This window comes from Scyliorhinus canicula, chromosome 1 (genome assembly GCF_902713615.1).
Source record: "Scyliorhinus canicula chromosome 1, sScyCan1.1, whole genome shotgun sequence".
Classification (NCBI taxonomy): Eukaryota; Metazoa; Chordata; class Chondrichthyes; order Carcharhiniformes; family Scyliorhinidae; genus Scyliorhinus; species Scyliorhinus canicula.
This window is the reverse complement of record NC_052146.1, coordinates 80,359,075-80,379,933: the sequence shown is the minus strand read 5'-3', so window position 1 is coordinate 80,379,933 and position 20,859 is coordinate 80,359,075. Positions and strand designations below refer to the sequence as shown.

At 45.3% G+C, this 20,859-nt stretch overlaps 1 protein-coding gene across 5 annotated transcripts in view; it reads left to right on the top strand.

Moving 5' to 3' along the window:
- The window catches only part of med15 (mediator complex subunit 15), a 198,478-nt gene that overhangs the window by 32,443 nt on the left and 145,176 nt on the right, over positions 1-20,859 (top strand). For 3 of the 5 annotated variants that reach the window (XM_038793917.1, XM_038793935.1, XM_038793955.1), the window contains exon 5: positions 16,699-16,893. The exons of 1 other annotated variant lie outside the window; for it this stretch is intronic. In XM_038793917.1, coding sequence (XP_038649845.1) covers positions 16,699-16,893 — 195 coding nt within the window. The remainder of the gene's footprint in view (positions 1-16,698; positions 16,894-20,859) is intronic. One more of the 5 variants, XM_038793925.1, reaches the window with a different exon arrangement.

Here is a 20,859-nt window from a genome sequence, read left to right as displayed (position 1 = left end):
GTTTTTGGGATGTGTGTGTTGCTGGCAAGGCCAGCATTTATTGCCCAGCCCTAATTTTTCTTGAGGTGGTTAGCTGTGGCCTTGATTTCCAGGATTTTGACCCAGCGACAGTGAAGGAACAACGATATATTTCAGTCAGGATGACGTGTGACTTGGAAAATAATTTGAAGGTGGTATTGCAGGACTATATACCACTGGAAGAGCAAGCTGTTCGTGGTTCACCCAGGAGACCAGGAGGGGGGGATTGGTGAGCTCCCACTAAAAAGGGCGGAGAGGAGCTTTAGATATTTGGGGGTCGAGGTGGCCAGGAGCTGGGAGGCCCTGCATAGACTTAATTTCATGAGGCTGATGGAGCAGATGGAGGAGGAGTTCAAGAGGTGGGATGCGCTACCGCTGTCTCTGGTGGGTAAGGTTCAGTCAGTGAAGATGATGTGCTCCCGAGGTTTTTGTTTCTGTTCCAGTGCCTCCCCATTTTTATCCTGAAGGCCTTTTTTAGACGGGTCAATAGGAGCATAATGGGGTTTGTATGGGCACGTGGGACTCAGAGGGTGAGAAGAGTATTCCTGGAGCGGAGCAGGGATGGAGGGGTCTGGCGCTGCCCAATCTCTGTGGATACTGGGCCGCTAATGTGGCGATGGTGCGCAAGTGGGTGCTGGAGGGGGAGGGGGTGGCATGGAAGAGGCTGGAAACGGCATCTTGTGAGGGTACGAGTCTGGAGGCGCTGGCAACGGTGCCGCTGCCACTCCCTCAATCGAGGTATACCATGAGCCCGGTGGTGGCGGCTACCCTCAAAATCTGGGGGCAGTGGAAGCGGCACAGGGGGGAGTTGGGGGCCTCAGTGTGGACCCCGATACTGGGAAACCATTGGTTTGTCCCGGGGAGGATAGATGGAGGGTTTGCGGGGTGGCACAAGGCAGGGATAAGGAGGTTGGGGGACCTATTCGTGGATGGGAAGTTCGCGAGCCTGGGTGAGCTGGGGGAGAGGTACGGGCTCCCCCCGGGAAACGCCTTTAGGTACCTACAGGTAAGGGTGTTTGTTAGGCGGCAAGTGGTGGGATTTCCGCTGCTGCCGCCACGCACGGTACAGGATAGGGTGCTCTCGGGGGTGTGGGTTGGAGAGGGGAAGATTTCGGCAATATACCAAGGGATACAGGAGGAGGAGGCATCGGTGGAGGAGCTGAAAGGCAAGTGGGAGGAGGAGCTAGGGGAGGTGATCGAGCAGGGGACCTGGGCAGATGCCCTAGGGAGAATCAACTCTTCCTCTTTGTGTGCGAGGCTCAGCCTCATACAGTTCAAGGTGTTGCATAGGGCACACATGACCGGGACAAGGATGAGCCGGTTTTTTGGGGGTGAGGACAGGTGTGTTAGGTCCTCAGGGAGCCCAGCAAACCACACCCATATGTTCTGGGCATGCCTAGCACTGGAGAAATTTTGGATGGGCAGCGAGGACGGTGTCGAGGGTGGTAGGGTCCAGGGTCAAACCGGGCTGGGGGTTCGCAATATTTGGGGTTGCAGAGGAGCCGGGAGTGCAGGAGGCGAAAGAGGCCAGTATTCTGGCCTTTGAGTCCCTGGTAGCCCAGCGGAGCATTCTTCTTCAGTGAAGGATGAGAGGCCCCCAAACGTTGAGGTCTGGATCAATGACATGGTGGGGTTTATCAAATTGGGAAGGGTGAGATTTGCTTTGAGGGGGTTGGTACAGGGGTTTTTCAAGCGGTGGCAACCTTTCCTAGACTTCCTGGCAGAACGCTAGACAACGATCAGTGGCAGCAGCAACCTGGGGGGGGGGGGTTTATTTCAGTTTTGTTTTTATATATTGAAGGTTTTGTCTGGGTGTATATATTTGCTATGTGTTTGGGCGGGTGTTAATTTATTATTTTTGTTACTGAGTTTCCTTTACATTTTTTGCATTTTGTTCTTTATATTTTTGTTGATATTTTGTGAAAACTTTAATAAAAATTATTTTTTTTTAAGAAGGACTGTATACCACTGTGCTGCTACCACCTCTAGTGGGTCTCACCTCTGGTGGGATAGGACAGCACTGTTGCTTCACAACTCCAAGGTCCCAGGTTCGATTCCCGGCTTGGGTCACTGTCTGTGTGGAGTCTGCACGTTCTCCCCGTGCCTGTGTGGGTTTCCTCCGGGTGCTCCGGTTTCCTCCCATAAGTCCCGAAAGACGTGCTGTTGGGTGAATTGGACATTCTGAATTCTCCCTCTGTGTACCTGAACAGGCACCGGAATGTGGCGACGAGGGGCTTTGCACAGTAACTTTATCGCAGTGTTAATGCAAACCTACTTCTGACAAAGATTATTATTACATACTCATGGAACGTGATGTAGGTGTCTGGCACGTTGGTTGAAAGGTATAAATCTGAGAGTATAATACCTCTGCTTGACTCATCCTTGGGACAACTCAGATAATTTTGGCCTAAGTTACGAAGGCAATAAAAAAAACAAATCAAACACTGAGCTGATTTTCCAGAATAATAAAATTAAAAGGATAGAATTTGTGTCAAACTTGTATTGAACGGTTGACCACATTGTACATCGTTCTTGTCTCCATATTCTAAAAAGGAAGAATAGGCACTGGATAACAGTTCCAAAAAGATTTACACAGATCATTCCAGAGCTGAGACTTTATACATAGCAGGAACGGCAGAACAGTGACTATTTTTCTCTAGAATAAACAAGTCTGAGGGGTGTCCGAAAAGAGATCTTTAAAATTATGAATGTGTTTGGTAAGGTAGTTGCAAAGAAGACATATCCATTTGTTTTTTAAAAATAAATTTAGAGTACCCGGGCAGCACGGTGGTGCAGTGGGTAGCACTGCTGCCTCACGGGGCCGAGGTCCCAGGTTTGATCCCGGCTCTGGGTCACTGTCCGTGTGGAGGTTGTACATTCTCCACGTGTTTGCGTAGGTTTCGCCCCCACAAAAAGATGTGCAGGCTAGGTGGATTGGTTATGCTAAATTGCCCCTTAATTGTAAAAAATGAATTGGGTACTCTAAATTTATTTATTTTTAAAAAATTTGTGAGGAGATGTGGACGAATATTTTTGCATAAGGATATTAATTATATTGTTAGGTACACAATGAAGGGCAGTGTTTAATTAAGTACTTTAGACATACGGGGGCCGGGTTTAGTTCCGTTGGCTGGAGAGCTGGTTTATGATGCAGAATAAAACTAACAGGGCAGCTTCAATTCCAGTATGGGCTGAGGTTATTCATGTGAAGGCCCTGCCTTCTCAACCTTGCCCCTTGCCTGCGGTTTGGTGATCCTCAGGTTAAGTCATCACCAGTCAGTTCTCTCCCTCTGTGGACCTGGGTTCAATCCCAGGCCCTGGTCACCGTGTGGAGTTTGCACGTTCTCCCTGTATTTGTGTGGGCCTCACCTCAACAACCCAAATATGTGCAGGTTAGGTGAATTGGCCAGACTAAATTGCCCCTTAATTGGGAAAAAAAAAGAATTGGGTACTCTAAATTTATATTTTTAAAAAGCTCTCCACTTCAAAAGGGAAACAGTTGATGGTCATCTGGGACTATGCTGATTTTGCTTACTTTGGACATACAAGTAGGGGACAGCTGGGACATTGGGGAAAGGAGACATGGCAAAGTCAATAAACTATGTAAAGAAAAGCTTGTGTCTTGATTTTGACTTCACCAACTGGTTTGGATTCAATTAACATTGGTATCAAAGAGTGGTTGGCTTAAAGGTGAAGATTGGAAACTAAGGCATATTTTCAGACAGAAGATTGTAATTGGAGCTTTGTTGGAGAAGAATGGCTGGAACCAAGTGTTAAAGTATCAGGTTATAACTTTCCACTGTTATTCTGTGAAGCTGAACCTTGTGGCTAATGAAAGAATGAAGTGGATATTTGGGCAGAGGTTATGTCCTTACCAAAGGAAAAGCAAGGATGTATGGCTTTGGCACCTTCGCTTTCCAATAGAAGTGGGATCAGGTGCAAAGCATTTTCAGAGCTAGAGGCTCATAATTTAGGCACTGAGAACGGTTTGGTTAAACACTTAAAATTTATGGACAAAATTTATAAGAAAGTTGATGTGTTAAATACATATGAGGCATGGTCAGATTTTGATAAATTTAGAAGGATGGATGGTTATTCTTTAGAAGAATATATCATGGATTTTAAGAGGGTACATAACAGATCACAGACATTTGTTTGGAGATTCCTAATTCAGTGCTTGCTATCAAATTGTTGGATTGTGTTCGGACATGGTTAGGCTCCTGGTCTTGACTGAGGTTAGATTTTCAGAAAGAAATATGCATTTGGAGCAGATATATGAAGCTTTAAAGAACAATTTAGCGGACTATGGTTATCACTGTTGCCTCACAGCATCAGGGACCTTGGGGAGACCCACGTGGAGTTTGCACGTTCTCCCTGTGTCCGCGTGGCTTTCCTCTGGGTGCTTCGGTTTCCTCTCACAGTTCAAAGATATGCAGGTTAGGTGGATTGGCCATACTAAATGGCCTTTTGTGTCTAAAGATATGCAGGTTAGGTGGGGTTATGGAGATAGGGCAGGGGCGCTGGCCTAGGTAGGGTGCTCTTTCAGAGGGTTGGTGCAGACACAATGGGCCGATTGGCCTCCTTCTGTCCTGTAGGAATTCTGTAGTTCAATAGAACATTCAGCAATAACACAAGATGGTGGATTAGATGCTGGAGCATTTCAAGATCATTTAGATGTGGGCAGAAGTATCGATATGAAAGAAGAACTACAAGCAAAAGAGACGAGGATAGAGACCCTTTTTGTAATCGACAGATGGTAGATAACTATGGCAGGGGAATGAACCCCAGGAATAATCAAAGAATGGTGAACAGGTGTTCCAGATGTGGCTGGAAATACCATTAGGTGATGAATTACCTGAAAAGCAATAACAGGGTTTCTAAAATGACACCTGAAATTGAAGGTTTGGAACCATGGGGACGGGAGGATACTGATCAGTCAGCGGGAATTGTACTGGTCGCCAGAAGCTTTAGTCTAGTAATGGGTGTTCTCATGGCAGGTTCCATTAGATGGCGGATGTAATTCCACAGGAAAGGGAGTGGATTGGCTAAAGTGCTACTTGGATTCTCTGAATAGTAAAGACAGTTGGGGAATATAAAAGTTGTACTTCCGATCTGGGAACAGTAGCATGTTAAAATCACTAAAGAGAGTGTGATTCTCAATGGCATAGCTGGAGGAGTAAACCATTTTATCAGCACGGGTAGTATCCACTGAAATACCTTTGCTGTTAAGGAAGCCATCTATGAAACCGGCTCAAATTGAATTAGAAACGGACCACAGTAAGACAGTTGTTTTGGGGAAATCTTTACATTTGCAGTTTACACAACTGGGGCATATAGAACCCTCCAGTGCAAAAGGAGGCCATTCAGCCCAGCGAGTGCTCACCGACTCTCTGTAAGAGCCCCCGCCCCATCCCGCAACCCCACCTAACCACATCCATGGGCGCTAAGGAGCACTTCTATCATGGCCAAGAATTTTCAAAATGAGGTATTAATACAGATGGCCTGAGACCCCGCGAGTAAGGAAGGTAATGCTTGAGCGGAGTCGGGGAGAGGGCGGGCTGGCGCTGCCAAATTTGAGCAACTATTACTGGGTGGCTAATATAGCCATGATCAGGAAATGCGTGGTGGGGGAGTGGATGGCATGGGTGTGTATGGAGGCTGCTTCATGTAAGGAAACCAGTTTGGGGGCGTTGGTAACTGCGCCTCTGCTGTTCCCGGCGGCGCGGTACTCCACCAGTCCAGTGATGGTGGCGGCCCTGAGAGTTTGGGGCCAGTGGAGGCGGCATGTGGGAGCATCGGTCTGGCCCCCAATCTGAGATAATCACCGGTTTGCCTCAGGGAGTATGGATGGGGGATTCCGGTTATGGCGGAGTGCGGGGATTGAAATGATGGGGGATATATGAACATAACATAAGAACTAGGAGCAGGAGTAGGCCATCTGGCCCCTCGAGCCTGCTCCGCCATTCAATTAGATCATGGCTGATCTTTTGTGGACTCAGCTCCACTTTCCGGCCCGAACACCATAACCCTTAATCCCTTTATTCTTCAAAAAACTATCTATCTTTACCTTAAAAACATGTAATGAAGGAGCCTCACTGCTTCACTGGGCAAGGAATTCCATAGATTCACAACCCTTTGGGTGAAGAAGTTTCTCCTAAACTCAGTCCTAAATCTACTTCCCCTTATTTTGAGGCTATGCCCCCTAGTTCTGCTGTCACCCGCCAGTGGAAACAACCTGCCCGCATCTATCCTATCTATTCCCTTCATAATTTTAAATGTTTCTATAAGATCCCCCCTCATCCTTCTAAATTCCAACGAGTACAGTCCCAGTCTACTCAGCCTCTCTTCATAATCCAACCCCTTCAGCTCTGGGATTAACCTAGTGAATCTCCTCTGCACACCCTCCAGCGCCAGTACGTCCTTTCTCAAGTAAGGAGACCAAAACTGAACACAATACTCCAGGTGTGGCCTCACTAACACCTTATACAATTGCAACATAACCTCCCTAGTCTTAAACTCCATCCCTCTAGCAATGAAGGACAAAATTCCATTTGCCTTCTTAATCACCTGTTGCACTTGTAAACCAACCTTCTGTGACTCATGCACTAGCACACCCAAGTCTCTCTGAACAGCGGCATGCTTTAATATTTTATCGTTTAAATAATAATCCTGTTTGCTGTTATTCCTACCAAAATGGATAACCTCACATTTGTCAACATTGTATTCCATCTGCCAGACCCGAGCCCATTCACTTAACCTATCCAAATCCCTCTGCAGACTTCCAGTATCCTCTGCACTTTTCGCTTTACCACTCATCTTAGTGTCATCTGCAAACTTGGACACATTGCCCGTGGTCCCCAACTCCAAATCATCAATGTAAATTGTGAACAATTGTGGGCCCAACACGGATCCCTGAGGGACACCACTAGCTACTGATTGCCAACCAGAGAAACACCCATTTATCCCAACTCTTTGCTTTCTATTAATTAACCAATCCTCTATCCATGCTACTACTTTACCCTTAATGCCATGCATCTTTATCTTATGCAGCAACCTTTTGTGTGGCACCTTGTCAAAGGCTTTCTGGAAATCCAGATATACCACATCCATCGGCTTCCCGTTATCTACTGCACTGGTAATGTCCTTAAAAAATTCCACTAAATTAGTTAGGCATGACCTGCCTTTTACGAACCCATGCTGCGTCTGCCCAATGGGACAATTTCTATCCAGATGCCTCGCAATTTCTTCCTTGATGATAGATTCCAGCATCTTCCCTATTACTGAAGTTAAACTCACTGGCCTATAATTTCCTGCTTTCTGCCTACCTCCTTTTTTAAACAGTGGCGTCACGTTTGCTAATTTCCAATCCACCGGGATCACCCCAGAGTCTAGTGAATTTCGGTAAATTATCACTAGTGCATCTGCAATTTCCCTAGCCATCTCTTTTAGCACTCTGGGATGCATTCCATCAGGGCCAGGAGACTTGTCTACTTTTAGCCCCATTAGCTTGCCCATCACTCCCTCCTGAGTGATAACAATCCTCTCAAGGTCCTCACCTGTCATAGCCTCATTTCTATCAGTCGCTGGCATGTTATTTGTGTCTTCCACTGTGAAGACCGACCCAAAAAACCTGTTCAGTTCCTCAGCCATTTCCTCATTTCCCATTATTAAAACTCCCTTCTCATCCTCTAACGGACCAATATTTACCTTAGCCACTCTTTTTTGTCTTATATATTTGTAAAAGCTTTTACTGTCTGTTTTTATATTCTGAGCAAGTTTACTCTCATACTCTATCTTACTCTTCTTTATAGCTTTTTTAGTAGCTTTCTGTTGCCCCCTAAAGATTTCCCAGTCCTCTAATCTCCCAGCAATCTTTGCCACTTTATATGCTTTTTCCTTCAATTTGATACTCTCCCTTATTTCCTTAGATATCCACGGTCGATTTTCCCTCTTTCTTCCGTCCTTCCTTTTTGTTGGTATAAACCTTTGCTGAGCACTGTGAAAAATCGCTTGGAAGGTTCTCCACTGTTCCTCAACTGTTCCACCATAAAGTCTTAGCTCCCAGTCTACCTTAGCTAGTTCTTCTCTCATCCCCTTGTAATCTCCTTTGTTTAAACACAAAACACTAGTATTTGATTTTACTTTCTCACCCTCCATCTGTATTTTAAATTCCACCATATTGTGATCGCTCCTTCCGAGAGGATCCCTAACTATGAGATCATGAATCAATCCTGTCTCATTACACAGGACAAGATCTAGGACCGCTTGTTCCCTCGTAGGTTCCATTACATACTGTTCTAGGAAACTATCGCGGATACATTCTATAAACTCCTCCTCAAGGTTGCCTTGACCGACCTGGTTAAACCAATCGACATGTAGATTAAAATCCCCCATGATAACTGCTGTACCATTTCTACATGCATCAGTTATTTCTTTGTTTATTGCCTGCCCCACCATCTCGTTACTATTTGGTGGCCGATAGACTACTCCTATCAGTGACTTTTTCACCTTACTATTCCTGATTTCCACCCAAATAGATTCAACCTTATCCTCCATAGCACCGATGTCATCCCTTACTATTGCCCGGATGTCATCCTTAAATAACAGAGCAACACCACCTCCCTTACCATCCACTCTGTCCTTCCGAATAGTTTGATACCCTCGGATATTTAACTCCCAGTCGTGACCATCCTTTAACCATGTTTCAGTAATGGCCACTAAATCATAGTCATTTACGATGATTTGTGCCATCAACTCATTTACTTTACCTGAATGCTCGTAGTATTCGGAATAAAGTACACTTATGTTGGTTTTTTTACCTCTGTTTTGAATCTTAACATCTCCAGTTTTATTCCTTTTGTTATTACTGGGCCTATTCACTGAGCTCCCCTCGGTCACTGTACCTTGTACTGTTGCCCTTTTAGATTTTTGACTATGTCTTCTCTGCCTTGCACTTTTCCCCTTACTTCCTTTTGCTTCTGTCCCTGTTTTACTACCTTCCAACTTCCTGCATCGGTTCCCATCCCCCTGCCACATTAGTTTAAACCCTCCCCAACAGCTCTAGAAAACACCCCCCCCTAGGACATCGGTTCCAGTCCTGCCCAGGTGCAGACCGTCCGGTTTGTACTGGTCCCACCTCCCCCAGAACCGGTCCCAATGCCCTAGGAATTTGAATCCCTCCCTCTTTCACCATCTCTCGAGCCACGCATTCATCCTATCTATCCTGACATTCCTACTCTGACTAGCTCGTGGCACTGGTAGCAATCCTGAGATTACTACCTTTGAGGTCCTACTTTTTAGTTTAACTCCTAACTCCCTGAATTCCGCTTGTAGGACCTCATCTCGTTTTTTTTACCTATATCGTTGGTGCCTATGTGCACCACGACAGCTGGCTGTTCACCCCCCCGCACATCCTTGACCCTTGCACCAGGGAGGCAACATACCATCCTGGAGTCTCGATTGCATCCACAGAACCGCCTGTCTATTCCCCTTACGATCGAGTCCCCTATCACTATTGCCCTGCCATTTTTCTTCCTGCCCTGCTGTGCAGCAGAGCCAGCCACGGTGCCATGAACCTGGCTGCTGTTGCCTTCCCCTGGTGAGCCATCTCCCTCAACAGTATCCAAAGCGGTATATCTGTTTTGCAGGGAGATGACCGCAGGGGACACCTGCACTGCCTTCCTACTCTTGCTCTTTCTTTTGGTCACCCATTTTCTATCTCCCTCAGTAACCTTCACCTGCGGTGTGACCAACTCGCTAAACGTGCTATCCACGACCTCCTCAGCATCGCGGATGCTCCAAAGTGAGTCCATCCGCAGCTCCAGAGCCGTCAAGCAGTCTAACAAGAGCTGCAACTGAACACACTTCTTGCACGTGAAGGAGCCAGGGACAGTGGACGTGTCCCTGAGCTCCCACATCGCACACGAGGAGCATGACACGGGTCTGGGATCTCCTGCCATGTCTTAAACACTTGGTAAACTTAAACAACTAGAATTTCAAAATAAAAATAAATAAATTAGACAATGAAAAGAAAAAGAGAGACTACTTACCAGTCACTTACCAGGGTTAAAAAGCACCTCCTCACACTCTGCACCAAATTACCAAGTTTCAATCTCCCACTCTGTATGAGTCTCACTCCGGATGAGTCTCCTGGAAAAGTGCTCGCTTACTGTGTGCGCTCTCTGTCTGTCTTTTATACAGACCTCAGCTAACCGATGACTCAAAAAAACCCTTAACTTCAAAGAGAATAATACAATGTGCCCCTAAACAGGCCTCAGGTGATTGACAGATAACTGCCTCTCAGCAATTAGGGGGGGGGGGGGCAGCTTCAACCAATCAGACACTAAGCTCCACACTGCACTTTTAACTGAAAAACAGCAGAATTTGATTTTCCACTTACCTTTGCTGATTTACTTCACTGCACCAAATTACCAAGTTTCAATCTCCCACTCTGTATGAGTCTCACTCCAGATGAGTCTCCTGGAAAAGTGCTCGCTTACTGTGTGCGCGCTCTGTCTGTCTTTTATACAGACCTCAGCTAACCGATGACTCAAAAAAAAACCTTAACTTCAAAGAGAATAATACAATGTGCCCCTAAACAGGCCTCAGGTGATTGACAGATAACTGCCTCTCAGCAATTAGGGTGGGGGCAGCTTCAACCAATCAGACACTAAGCTCCACACTGCACTTTTAACTGAAAAACAGCCGAATTAGATTTTCCACTTACCTTTGCTGATTTACCTCACTGCACCAAATTACCAAGTTTCAATCTCCCACTCTGTATGAGTCTCACTCCGGATGAGTCTCCTGGAAAAGTGCTCGCTTACTGTGTGCGCTCTCTGTCTGTCTTTTATACAGACCTCAGCTAACCGATGACTCCAAAAAAACCTTAACTTCAAAGAGAATAATACAATGTGCCCCTAAACAGGCCTCAGGTGATTGACAGATAACTGCCTCTCAGCAATTAGGGGGGGGGGGGGGCAGCTTCAACCAATCAGACACTAAGCTCCACACTGCACTTTTAACTGAAAAACAGCAGAATTTGATTTTCCACTTACCTTTGCTGATTTACTTCACTGCACCAAATTACCAAGTTTCAATCTCCCACTCTGTATGAGTCTCACTCCAGATGAGTCTCCTGGAAAAGTGCTCGCTTACTGTGTGCGCTCTCTGTCTGTCTTTTATACAGACCTCAGCTAACCGATGACTCAAAAAAAAACCTTAACTTCAAAGAGAATAATACAATGTGCCCCTAAACAGGCCTCAGGTGATTGACAGATAACTGCCTCTCAGCAATTAGGGTGGGGGCAGCTTCAACCAATCAGACACTAAGCTCCACACTGCACTTTTAACTGAAAAACAGCCGAATTAGATTTTCCACTTACCTTTGCTGATTTACCTCACTGCACCAAATTACCAAGTTTCAATCTCCCACTCTGTATGAGTCTCACTCCGGATGAGTCTCCTGGAAAAGTGCTCGCTTACTGTGTGCGCTCTCTGTCTGTCTTTTATACAGACCTCAGCTAACCGATGACTCAAAAAAACCCTTAACTTCAAAGAGAATAATACAATGTGCCCCTGAACAGGCCTCAGGTGATTCACAGATAACTGCCTCTCAGCAATTAGGGGGGGGGGGGGGGCAGCTTCAACCAATCAGACTCCACACTGCACTTTTAACTGAAAAACAGCAGAATTAGATTTTCCACTTACCTTTGCTGATTTACTTCACTGCACCAAATTACCAAATTTCAATCTCCCACTCTGTATGAGTCTCACTCCGTATGTTCACAGAGGAGAGCTTTCCGAATATGAGGGCGTTGGAGGAAAAGTTTGAGTTGGCGGGGGGAAACAAATTCAGGTATCTGCAGGTGCAGGACTTCTTTCGTAAACAGGTGTCAATCTTCCCACCCCTACTGCTAGGGGGGATTCAGGACAGGGTAGTTTCCAGATTGTGGATAGGAGAAGGGAGAGTCTCGGACATTTGTAAGGAGCTTATGGGGTCGGAGGAGACGCAGACCGAGGAGCTAAAGCGCAAGTGGGAGGAGGAGCTGGGAGGTGAGATAGAGGATGGTCTATGGGCAGACGCGTTGAGTAGAGTCAACACGTCTACAACATGTGCCAGGCTCAGCCTGATACAATTTAAGGTTGTTCACCGGGCTCACATGACAGTGACCCGGATGAGCAGGTTCTTTGGGGTGGAGGACCGGCGAACCATGTCCACATGTTTTGGGTACGTCCAAAGCTTTGGGGATTTTGGCAGGGGTTTGCGGACGTCATGTCCACGGTGTTAAAAAAGGGTGGCACCAAGTCCAGAGGTGGTGATTTTTGGGGTGTCGGAAGATTCGGGAATGCAGGAGGCGAAAGAGGCAGACGTTCTGGCCTTTGCTTCCCTGGTAGCCCGGAGATAGATACTATTAGCATGGAGGGAATCAAAGCCCCCAAAGTCGGAGACGTGGCTATCGGACATGGCTAGCTTTCTCTGTTTGGAGAAAATCAAGTTCGCCTTGAGAGGGTCACTGTTAGGGTTCACCCGGAGGTGGCAACCGTTCGTCGACTTCTTTGCTGGAAATTAATTGTCCGCGGTGGGGGGGGGGGGGGGGAGAGAGAGAGAGTAGTTTAGATTAGAGTAGGGGGTCAATAAGGGTGGGACCTGTACAGGAGGTAAATAGCTTTATTTTGTTGTCACTATACCAAAAATACCTCAATAAAATGTTTATATAAAAAAATATAGATGGCCCGCAAAAACAGTACGAGTTCTAAAAGCGGACTAATCCTAAAAAGTTAACGGCCTGCAAAGTAATAATAATTGCTTATTGTCACGAGTAGGCTTCAATGAAGTTACTGTGAAACGCCCCTAGTCGCCACATTCTGGCGCCTGTTAGGGGAGGTTGGTACGGGAATTGAACCCACGCTGCTGGTCTTGTTCTGCATTACAAGCCAGCTATTTAGCCCACTGTGCTAAACCAGTAGCTCTGACTCTCGGAAAAGATCACTGACTTGTGAAGGGTCTCTGATCGTAGGAGGTCAAGATTGCGCAGCCTTAAAATATTCATTCTTGGGACATAGGTGTCACTGGTCAGGCCAGTATTTATTGCCCATCCCTAATTGCCCATGAAAAAGTGGTGTTGAGCTGCCACCTTGAACTGCTGCAGTCTAGGTGTAACTGTTTGATTGCCATACTGGAAAATTACTGCTACCCTTATCCTTCCAGATCAGGGGTGGGCAAACTACGGCCCGCGGGCCGCCAAAGGTCTTTATGCGGCCCACCAAGATCAAGTCCAAAAAAAAAATTTTTTACATTTGTTTTATTTTTTTTAATTTTAAGGTTAATGGGGGGGCTGTTGGGTTACTGGTATAGGGTGGATACGTTGACTTGAGTAGGGTGATCATTGCTCGGCACAACATGTGTTTCATGTGAAGTTTCTACTTTAAAATATTAATTAATAAAAATTAATTGCTTTTTTTTCTTTAAACTGAGTTACTTTGTTTTTCAAATAAATGTGTTTCATGTAAAGTTTCTACTTTAAAATATTAATTAATAAAAATTAATTGCTTTTTTTTTCTTTAAAAACCTTTTATTTTGGCTATTTTAAATATTAATTATTTTACTTAATATACTATGCGGCCCTTTAAAATTGTGAATTTCTGAATGTGGCCCTTGCACAAAAAAGTTTGCCCACCCCTGTTCCAGATGGTAGCAGTTGTGGGTTTGGAGGGTGCTTTCTCAGGAGCCTTGGTGAGTTCCTGCAGTGCTTTTATTGATAGTACACACTACTGCCACTATGCATTGGCGGTGGAGGGAGTGAATGTTTGTGGATGGGGTGCCAATCAAGTGGGTTGCTTTGCCCTGAATGGTATCAAACGTCTCGAGTATTGTTGGAGCTGCATTCATCAGGGCAAGTGGAGAGTATTCCATCACATCTGACTTGTGCTTTGTAGATGATGGACAGGCTTTGTGAAATCGAGAGGTGAGATGTTGATTGTGAGGGAGTCCGAGATGGTAATGCCATTGAATGTCACAGGGCGTTGGTTAGATTCTCTCTTGTTGGAGATGGTCATTACCTGGCACTTGGGTGACGAGAATGTTATTTGCCACTTGTCAGTCCAAGCCTGGATATTGCCAAAGTCTTGCTGCATTTGGACTTGAACTGCAAAGTATCTAAGGAGTCATGGATGGCGCTAAAAATTGTGCAATTAACAGTGAACATCCCCACATCTGACCTTATGATGGAAGGAAGGTCATTGATGAAGCATTGATGAAGCTGAAGATGGTTCGGCCTCAGACACTAACTTGAAGGACTCCTGCAGTGATGTCCTGGAACTGAGATGATTGACCTCTAAAAACCACAACCATCTTCCTTTGTGCTAGGCATGACTCCAACCTGCGGAGAGTTTTCTACCTGATTTCCATTGACTCAAGTTTTACTGGTACGCCTTGATGCTGTACTCAGTCAAAAGCTGCTTTGATTTCAAGGGAAGTTGCTCTCATCTCACCTCTGGCGTTCAGCTCTTCTGCCATTCAAATAGAATCCCTGCAGTGCAAAAAGAGACTATTCAGCCCATCGAGTCTGCACTGACACTTGGAAAGAGCACTCTACCTTGTCCCTCACACCACCCTATCCCCATAACCATGTAACCCCACCTAACCTTTTTGGACACCAAGGGGCAATTTAGCATGCCCAATCCACCCAACCTGCACATCTTTGGACTGTGGGAGTAAATTGGAGACCCGGAGGAATCCCACGTGGACACAGGAGACCGTGCAAACTCCATACAATTACTTGAGGTTGAAATTGAACACGAGTCCTTGGCACTGTGAGGTAGCAGTGCAACCACTGTGCTACCGGCACATAGTGCCCGTGTTTGAACCAAAGCTGTAATGAGGTCAGGAGCTGAGTGACCCTGGTGGTGCCCAAGCTGAGTGTCAGTGAGCAGACAAATGCCGCTTGGTAGCACTATTGATGACCCATTCCATCACTTTACTAATGATTGCCAGTAGACTGACGGGGCGTAATTGGTTGAGTCTTTTCCTGTACAAGACATAACTGGGCAATTTTTCACATTGCCACATAGATGCCTGTGTTGAAACTGTACTCAAACAGTTTTGCTAGGGCGCGGCAAGTTTTGGAGCACAAGTTTTCTGTACTATTGCTGGAATATTGTCGGGGCCCATAGATTTGAAGTATCCAGTGCCTTCAGGCGTTTCTTGATATCATGTGGAGTGAATCGAATTGACTGAAGACTGGCATCTGTGATGCTGGAGACCTCTGATGGCCGAGATGGATCATCCATTCAGCATTTCTGGCTGAAGATTGCTGCAAATGCTTTAGTCTAGTCTTTTTGCACTGATGTGCTGGACTCCTCCGTCATCGAGGATGTGAATATTTGTGAAGCCGCATCCTCCAGTTTGCTGTCCATCACCATTCAGAGCTTAGATCTGATCCACTGGCTGTGGGATCACTTTGCTCTGACTTGCATGCTTCTTCTGCTGCTTGGTATGCAAGCAGCCTTGTGATGTAGCTTCACCAGGTTGACGGTTCATTTTAGGTATGTCTGGTGCCAGGCCAGGTCCTGACAAAAATATTTCTGCATCTGAGGAAGAAATAGACTAATTCACAAGTTTGATTGGACAGCCGAACTGGTTGTGCACTCGGCCTAGACCTGATGCTAGTTTGGACGTACTGGGACTGAGTACTATTATGAAACATGCTAAGTTGAGGACGTTCTTCTGAGAGCAATTAAAGCATTAAAGAAATTAAATTCAGAGAAACATATACTCACATTTTCAGCCTTGGGTGATCCAAAAGATATTGGATTTTGCTCATCAAACATTTTGAGGGTAATCCCTAAGGGGCATTCTGAGAAAGGTTGCTCAATGAAGGTTATGTGGTAACCATTCTCTGTGGCAAAAATGCACATTTAGCAGTGTGTGTGACTGAGCAAAGGTTAAGGATTGGCCTTGCTGGCATAAAAGAAATGTTAGAGGAAAACGAGAGCTCTAAGATAGATTGATTCAAGCCACCAATCCTCAGACTATTTTACAAAAGAAATGCTTGCTTGAAGAAATTGTTGGAGGTCCTGGAAGAGGGGCTTCCTGTATTATGATGGTTTATACGAAATTTGGTAAATAATTTTTTTTCTTTGATTTGCTTTGAAATTATTTGTGTTATAAAGTTTATTGTTTCAAGAAAGAAAGGGGAATTTGTTAGTAGCATGTTAATTATATTGTTAAGATACACCGTGAAGAGCATTTTAAATTAAGTATTTTGAACACATAAATAGGGGTCAGCTGGGACGCTGGGGTTGGAGGAGAGCTATGTGATTGAACAAAGTCAATGAATTCTCAGTAAAGAAAAACTGGATCTCAGTTTTCACTTCAACTGGCTTGTATTCTATTGACAAAGAAGTTATGATCAGAAACCAAAGCAGACTGAAAAGTAACTTTCAAAAAGGGAATTGGATAAATGCTTGATCGGAAAACTTTGCTAGATTATGGGTGAAGAATAAGGAGTGCAACTAATTGGGTGGCTCTTTCAAAGAATTGGTACAGGCGCACTGAGCCGGATCACTTCTTTTCATGCCCTGCTGCCCTGAGGTATATCTGATGGTTATTTGGGTGTCTGCTTCTCTTTATAGAATTTAATAGATGTTTTATTTATTTTTTGTTTCCCTCCCTCCTAGATCCAATGAACGCTTTGCAGAACTTGCAAGGTGGCCTTACGGGGAGCTCGAGTGGGATGATGGCCACTCGTCCCCCCGGAGTGGCAGGTCTGGGACAGTTGAATCAATCAATGTCACATCCTGGACAGACTCAGCCGGGTACGTCTGGAATGGTGCCGCACATGCCTGGCTTCCCGCCAAGTGCGCAGCAGCAGTGTGAGTAGGATATGGAAGTTGCAAAGTCCTGAAGTAGGCCACACCTGTTTTACGGCAGTCACTGTCTCAATGTCTTTTTTGTGGCACTTTCCTCGCTCGACTATGCTCCTCGGTTTGAGTCCCCTGTTAACCGATCCTTGAGTTTGCCATCCACTTGCTCAGTAGCTTTGCCTTGATCTTGACGAGAATGTGATGTTAGAGGTGTCTGATATTGGTCAGGTGCAGTGACTCGACCATCTACACTCCTACTGGAAGGAAGGAAGGCTTGTAGGTGTGCTGCTATGTTGAGAAGGAGGAAACCAGACTTTAGTTTTGATATACAAAATGGCCTCTGTGCTTACTGCCATAGCAGCTCTCTGGTTGAGCCTGTTGGGTGTTTTACACTTATTAAATTCAGAATAGATAAGTAAATCTCTTAAGAAGGTTAAGTTACACTCCACAGTACTTGAAACAAATATGTTAGCACGTCCACACAATTCTTCTGCACAGCATTTTTATGCATTTTATTAACCTACTGACAAAGTTAAAATATATTCAGAGGAAAATGTTCATGGTAAATGTCGCCAGTTGCAGTTTAAACCTCCGTAACTGAAAAACTCAGACTCATATTCCTCAACCAGATTTCTCCATGTCGTGGCCATTCTACCGAATGATGTCCAAATATGTCATGCATTGAGGCTGTTGTGTCTTTGTTAGAATATCGGATCCCTGGTTTGAGTTGCATGTTCTCCCTCATAAATAAAATGAAGTAAGCAAAGTCGCCATAGCCCCAGGTGACCATATGCTGCTTTCCCCTTTGAGGGGGAGAGCTAACGGGTGGTGATTTAACATGAGGATCACCTGGGGGGGGGGGGGGGGGGGGGGGGTCTGGAGGTTGAGAAGTGAGGTTTTTATGAATAACCTCAGCTGGTAGAGGAATTGAACCCGTGCTGTTTGCATCACTCCGCATCACAAACCAGCTGTGCAGCCAACTGAGCTAAACTGTTCTCCCTCATAAGACATTCTTCACACACTCTGGGAGCACAGCATGGCCTTCCTGCTTCTGGAGAAGCACACTCTTGAATATCTCTCCATACAATTGCAGATAGACAGTGCCATGTTGGCCTCCTACTACCAAAATCTCCTTCCTTCCTCTCTCCCCACCCACTCCGTTCGAATTCCATTAAAAAAAAAGTATTTTTATTAAGGTTTTGCAAAATGTTTCATTATAAAAACAGTAGTAACAATAATAACAAAACAAACGAGTGAATATTAACATAGTGTAAAAAGAGAATATACAATAACAATTAAATAGACATTATCCACGTGACCCAGTCTTCCCACACCATCCCAATGAAACACTCACCCCCCCTACGGATTGCTGCTGCTGCTGACATTTAAATTTTCCCCGAGAAAGTCGACAAACAGCTGCCACCTCCGATAGACCTTCTTAAGGCAAACTTTATTTTCTCGAGGCTGAGAAACCCAGTTATGTCGTTAACCCAAGTCTCTACACTTGGGGGCTTCGAGTCCCTCCACATTAATAAAACCTGTCTCCGGGCTACTAGGGAGGCAAAAGCCAAGACGTCGGCCTCTTTCGCCCTCTGAACCCCCGGGTCTTCTGACACTCCAAAGATTGTTATCTCTGGACTCGGCACCACCCGTGTGTTAAGCACCTTGGACATTGCCCTCGCTGACCCTTGCCAGAACTCTCTAAGCTCCGGGCATGCCCAAAACATGTGGACATGGTTTGCAGGGCTGCCCTTGCACCTCATACAACTGTTTTCTACCCCAAAAATCTTGCTCATTCTCGCTGCCGTCATGTGTGCCCGGTGGACCATCTTAAATTGAATTAGACTGAGCCTGTCACATGATGAAGAGGAATTAACCCTGCCCAAGACCTCTGCCCACAGACCCGCTTCCAACTCCTCACCTAGCTCCTCCTCCCACTGGCCCGTGAGCTCCTCCACCAGGGTTTCCTCCGCCTTCTGTAGTTCCTGGTAGATATCCGACACCACCTCCCCCACCCAGGTGCCGGGGACCACCCTGTCCTGTATCCTCAGTGGCGGCAGTGTCGGAAAGGCCACTACCTTTTTTCAGGAAGGCTCGTACTTGCAGATATTTAAAGGCGGCCCTGGCGGCAGATTAAATTTGTCCTCTAGCGCCTTCAAACTGGGAAAGCTTCCGTCTATGAACAGATCTCCCATCCTTCTGATACCTGCCCTCTGCCAGCTTTGAACCCACCATCCATCCTACCCGGGACAACCCTGTGGTTGTTGCATGTCGGGGTCCAGACCGACGCTCCCTTGTACCTCCTCCACTGTCCTCGAATTTTGATTCTAATCTTGATTCTAAGGTTCTTGCAGCTAATGTCCAGCCCTTTGACAGGGGTCAGCTAGAGTAGTCAGACCTCAGAGTATCAAATATTCTGTTAATGTATCTGACTTGTCCAGGTATTTATTTCAGATTATTGTATTGGTGCTGAAGAACATCCAGGATCTATTGTAGGCCGTCCTTTTTGTTCTGTGCTCCAAAGCTGTGTGGAGAAAGACTGATTGAAAAAAAATAGTCAGTTAACCTTTCAGGGCCAGGTGGGTGGGATAATACTGTTCATTAACCAGGAGAAATAACATTTTCTTTACCCTGTTATATAATCATATAGCACAGAATTAGGGCTGCTATTCAGTCCATGGTGCCTGTGCTGACTGTTTGAACGAGCTATTCAATTCTTCCCACTCTTTTTCAATTTTTTCTAATTAAGGGGCAATTTAGCATGGCCAATCCACCTATCCTGCACATCTTTGGGTTGTGGGGGTGAGACCCACACTGACATGGTGACAATGTGCAATTCCACACAGACAGTGACTAGGGTCACTCCCTCCTTTTTGCCCAGAGTCCTGCACGTTTTCAGTTTTGAAAGTTACTATTGGATCAGCTTCCATCACCCTTTCAGGCAGTGTATTCTAGATTGTGCTAGCTTGCTGCAAACTGCTTTTTCATATCGCCCATGATTCTTTTAATCAATTATCATATGTCTGCGTCCTCTGGTTACTGACCCTTTGCACTGAAATTGGTTTTGATAGGGTAATTAAATCTTTCATGATTCTGAATACCTCCATCAAATCTCTTTGCAATCTCCCTTGCTCTATAGAGTGAAACAATCCAGCTTCTCTTGTCTTTCTACTCAATCCCCTCATCCCTGGTACCACTCTAGTAAGTCTCGTGTGTACCCTCTTCAAAACCATGGCATCCTTCCGAAAGTGTAGTGCCATGATTGGAATACAATACTCCAGCTGAGTCCTGAGTGGTATTGTGTTGTGATTTAACACAACTTTCTTGGTTTTGCAGTCAATTCCTCTATTGATAAGAATTAGTATCCTAAATGTTTTTTCAATAGTCTTCTTAACTTGTCATGTCCCGTTCAAATAGCCCTTGGTCTCTCTGTGCATCATCCCCTTTAAAATTACACAATTTATATTGCTGCTCCTTGTTCCTCCACTAAAATGGATCACCTCAGAGATGTCCGCATAAATATTAATCTGTCATGTATCTGCCCATGTCACCATGTTGTCTTGAAATCTATTGCTATCCTTTACATTGCAACACTGTATATCCAAGTCCAAGCCATTAATATGTCATGAAAGCGGTAGTGGTCCTAATCTCCAGTGCTAAATACTATTCTCCAGTCTGATTAATATTTACCCATACTCCCCGTCCCTTAACCAATTCCTTGTGCATGCAGCTGACTTCTCTTTTAAACCCATGGTCTTTGCTAATATAGCACTTTGCCAAACACCTTTTGAAAGACTTCATGCACAACTGAATTGCATTACCTTCATCAATCCTCTCTCTCTCTGCCCTAATTTTATAAATTTCTTGGTTTTTGCATTTATTTCTTACTTTAACTTTGTAAGAACATAAGAAATAGGAGCAGGAATAGGCTGTTTGACCCTTCAAGGACCATTCAATAGGATCATGGCTGATCTG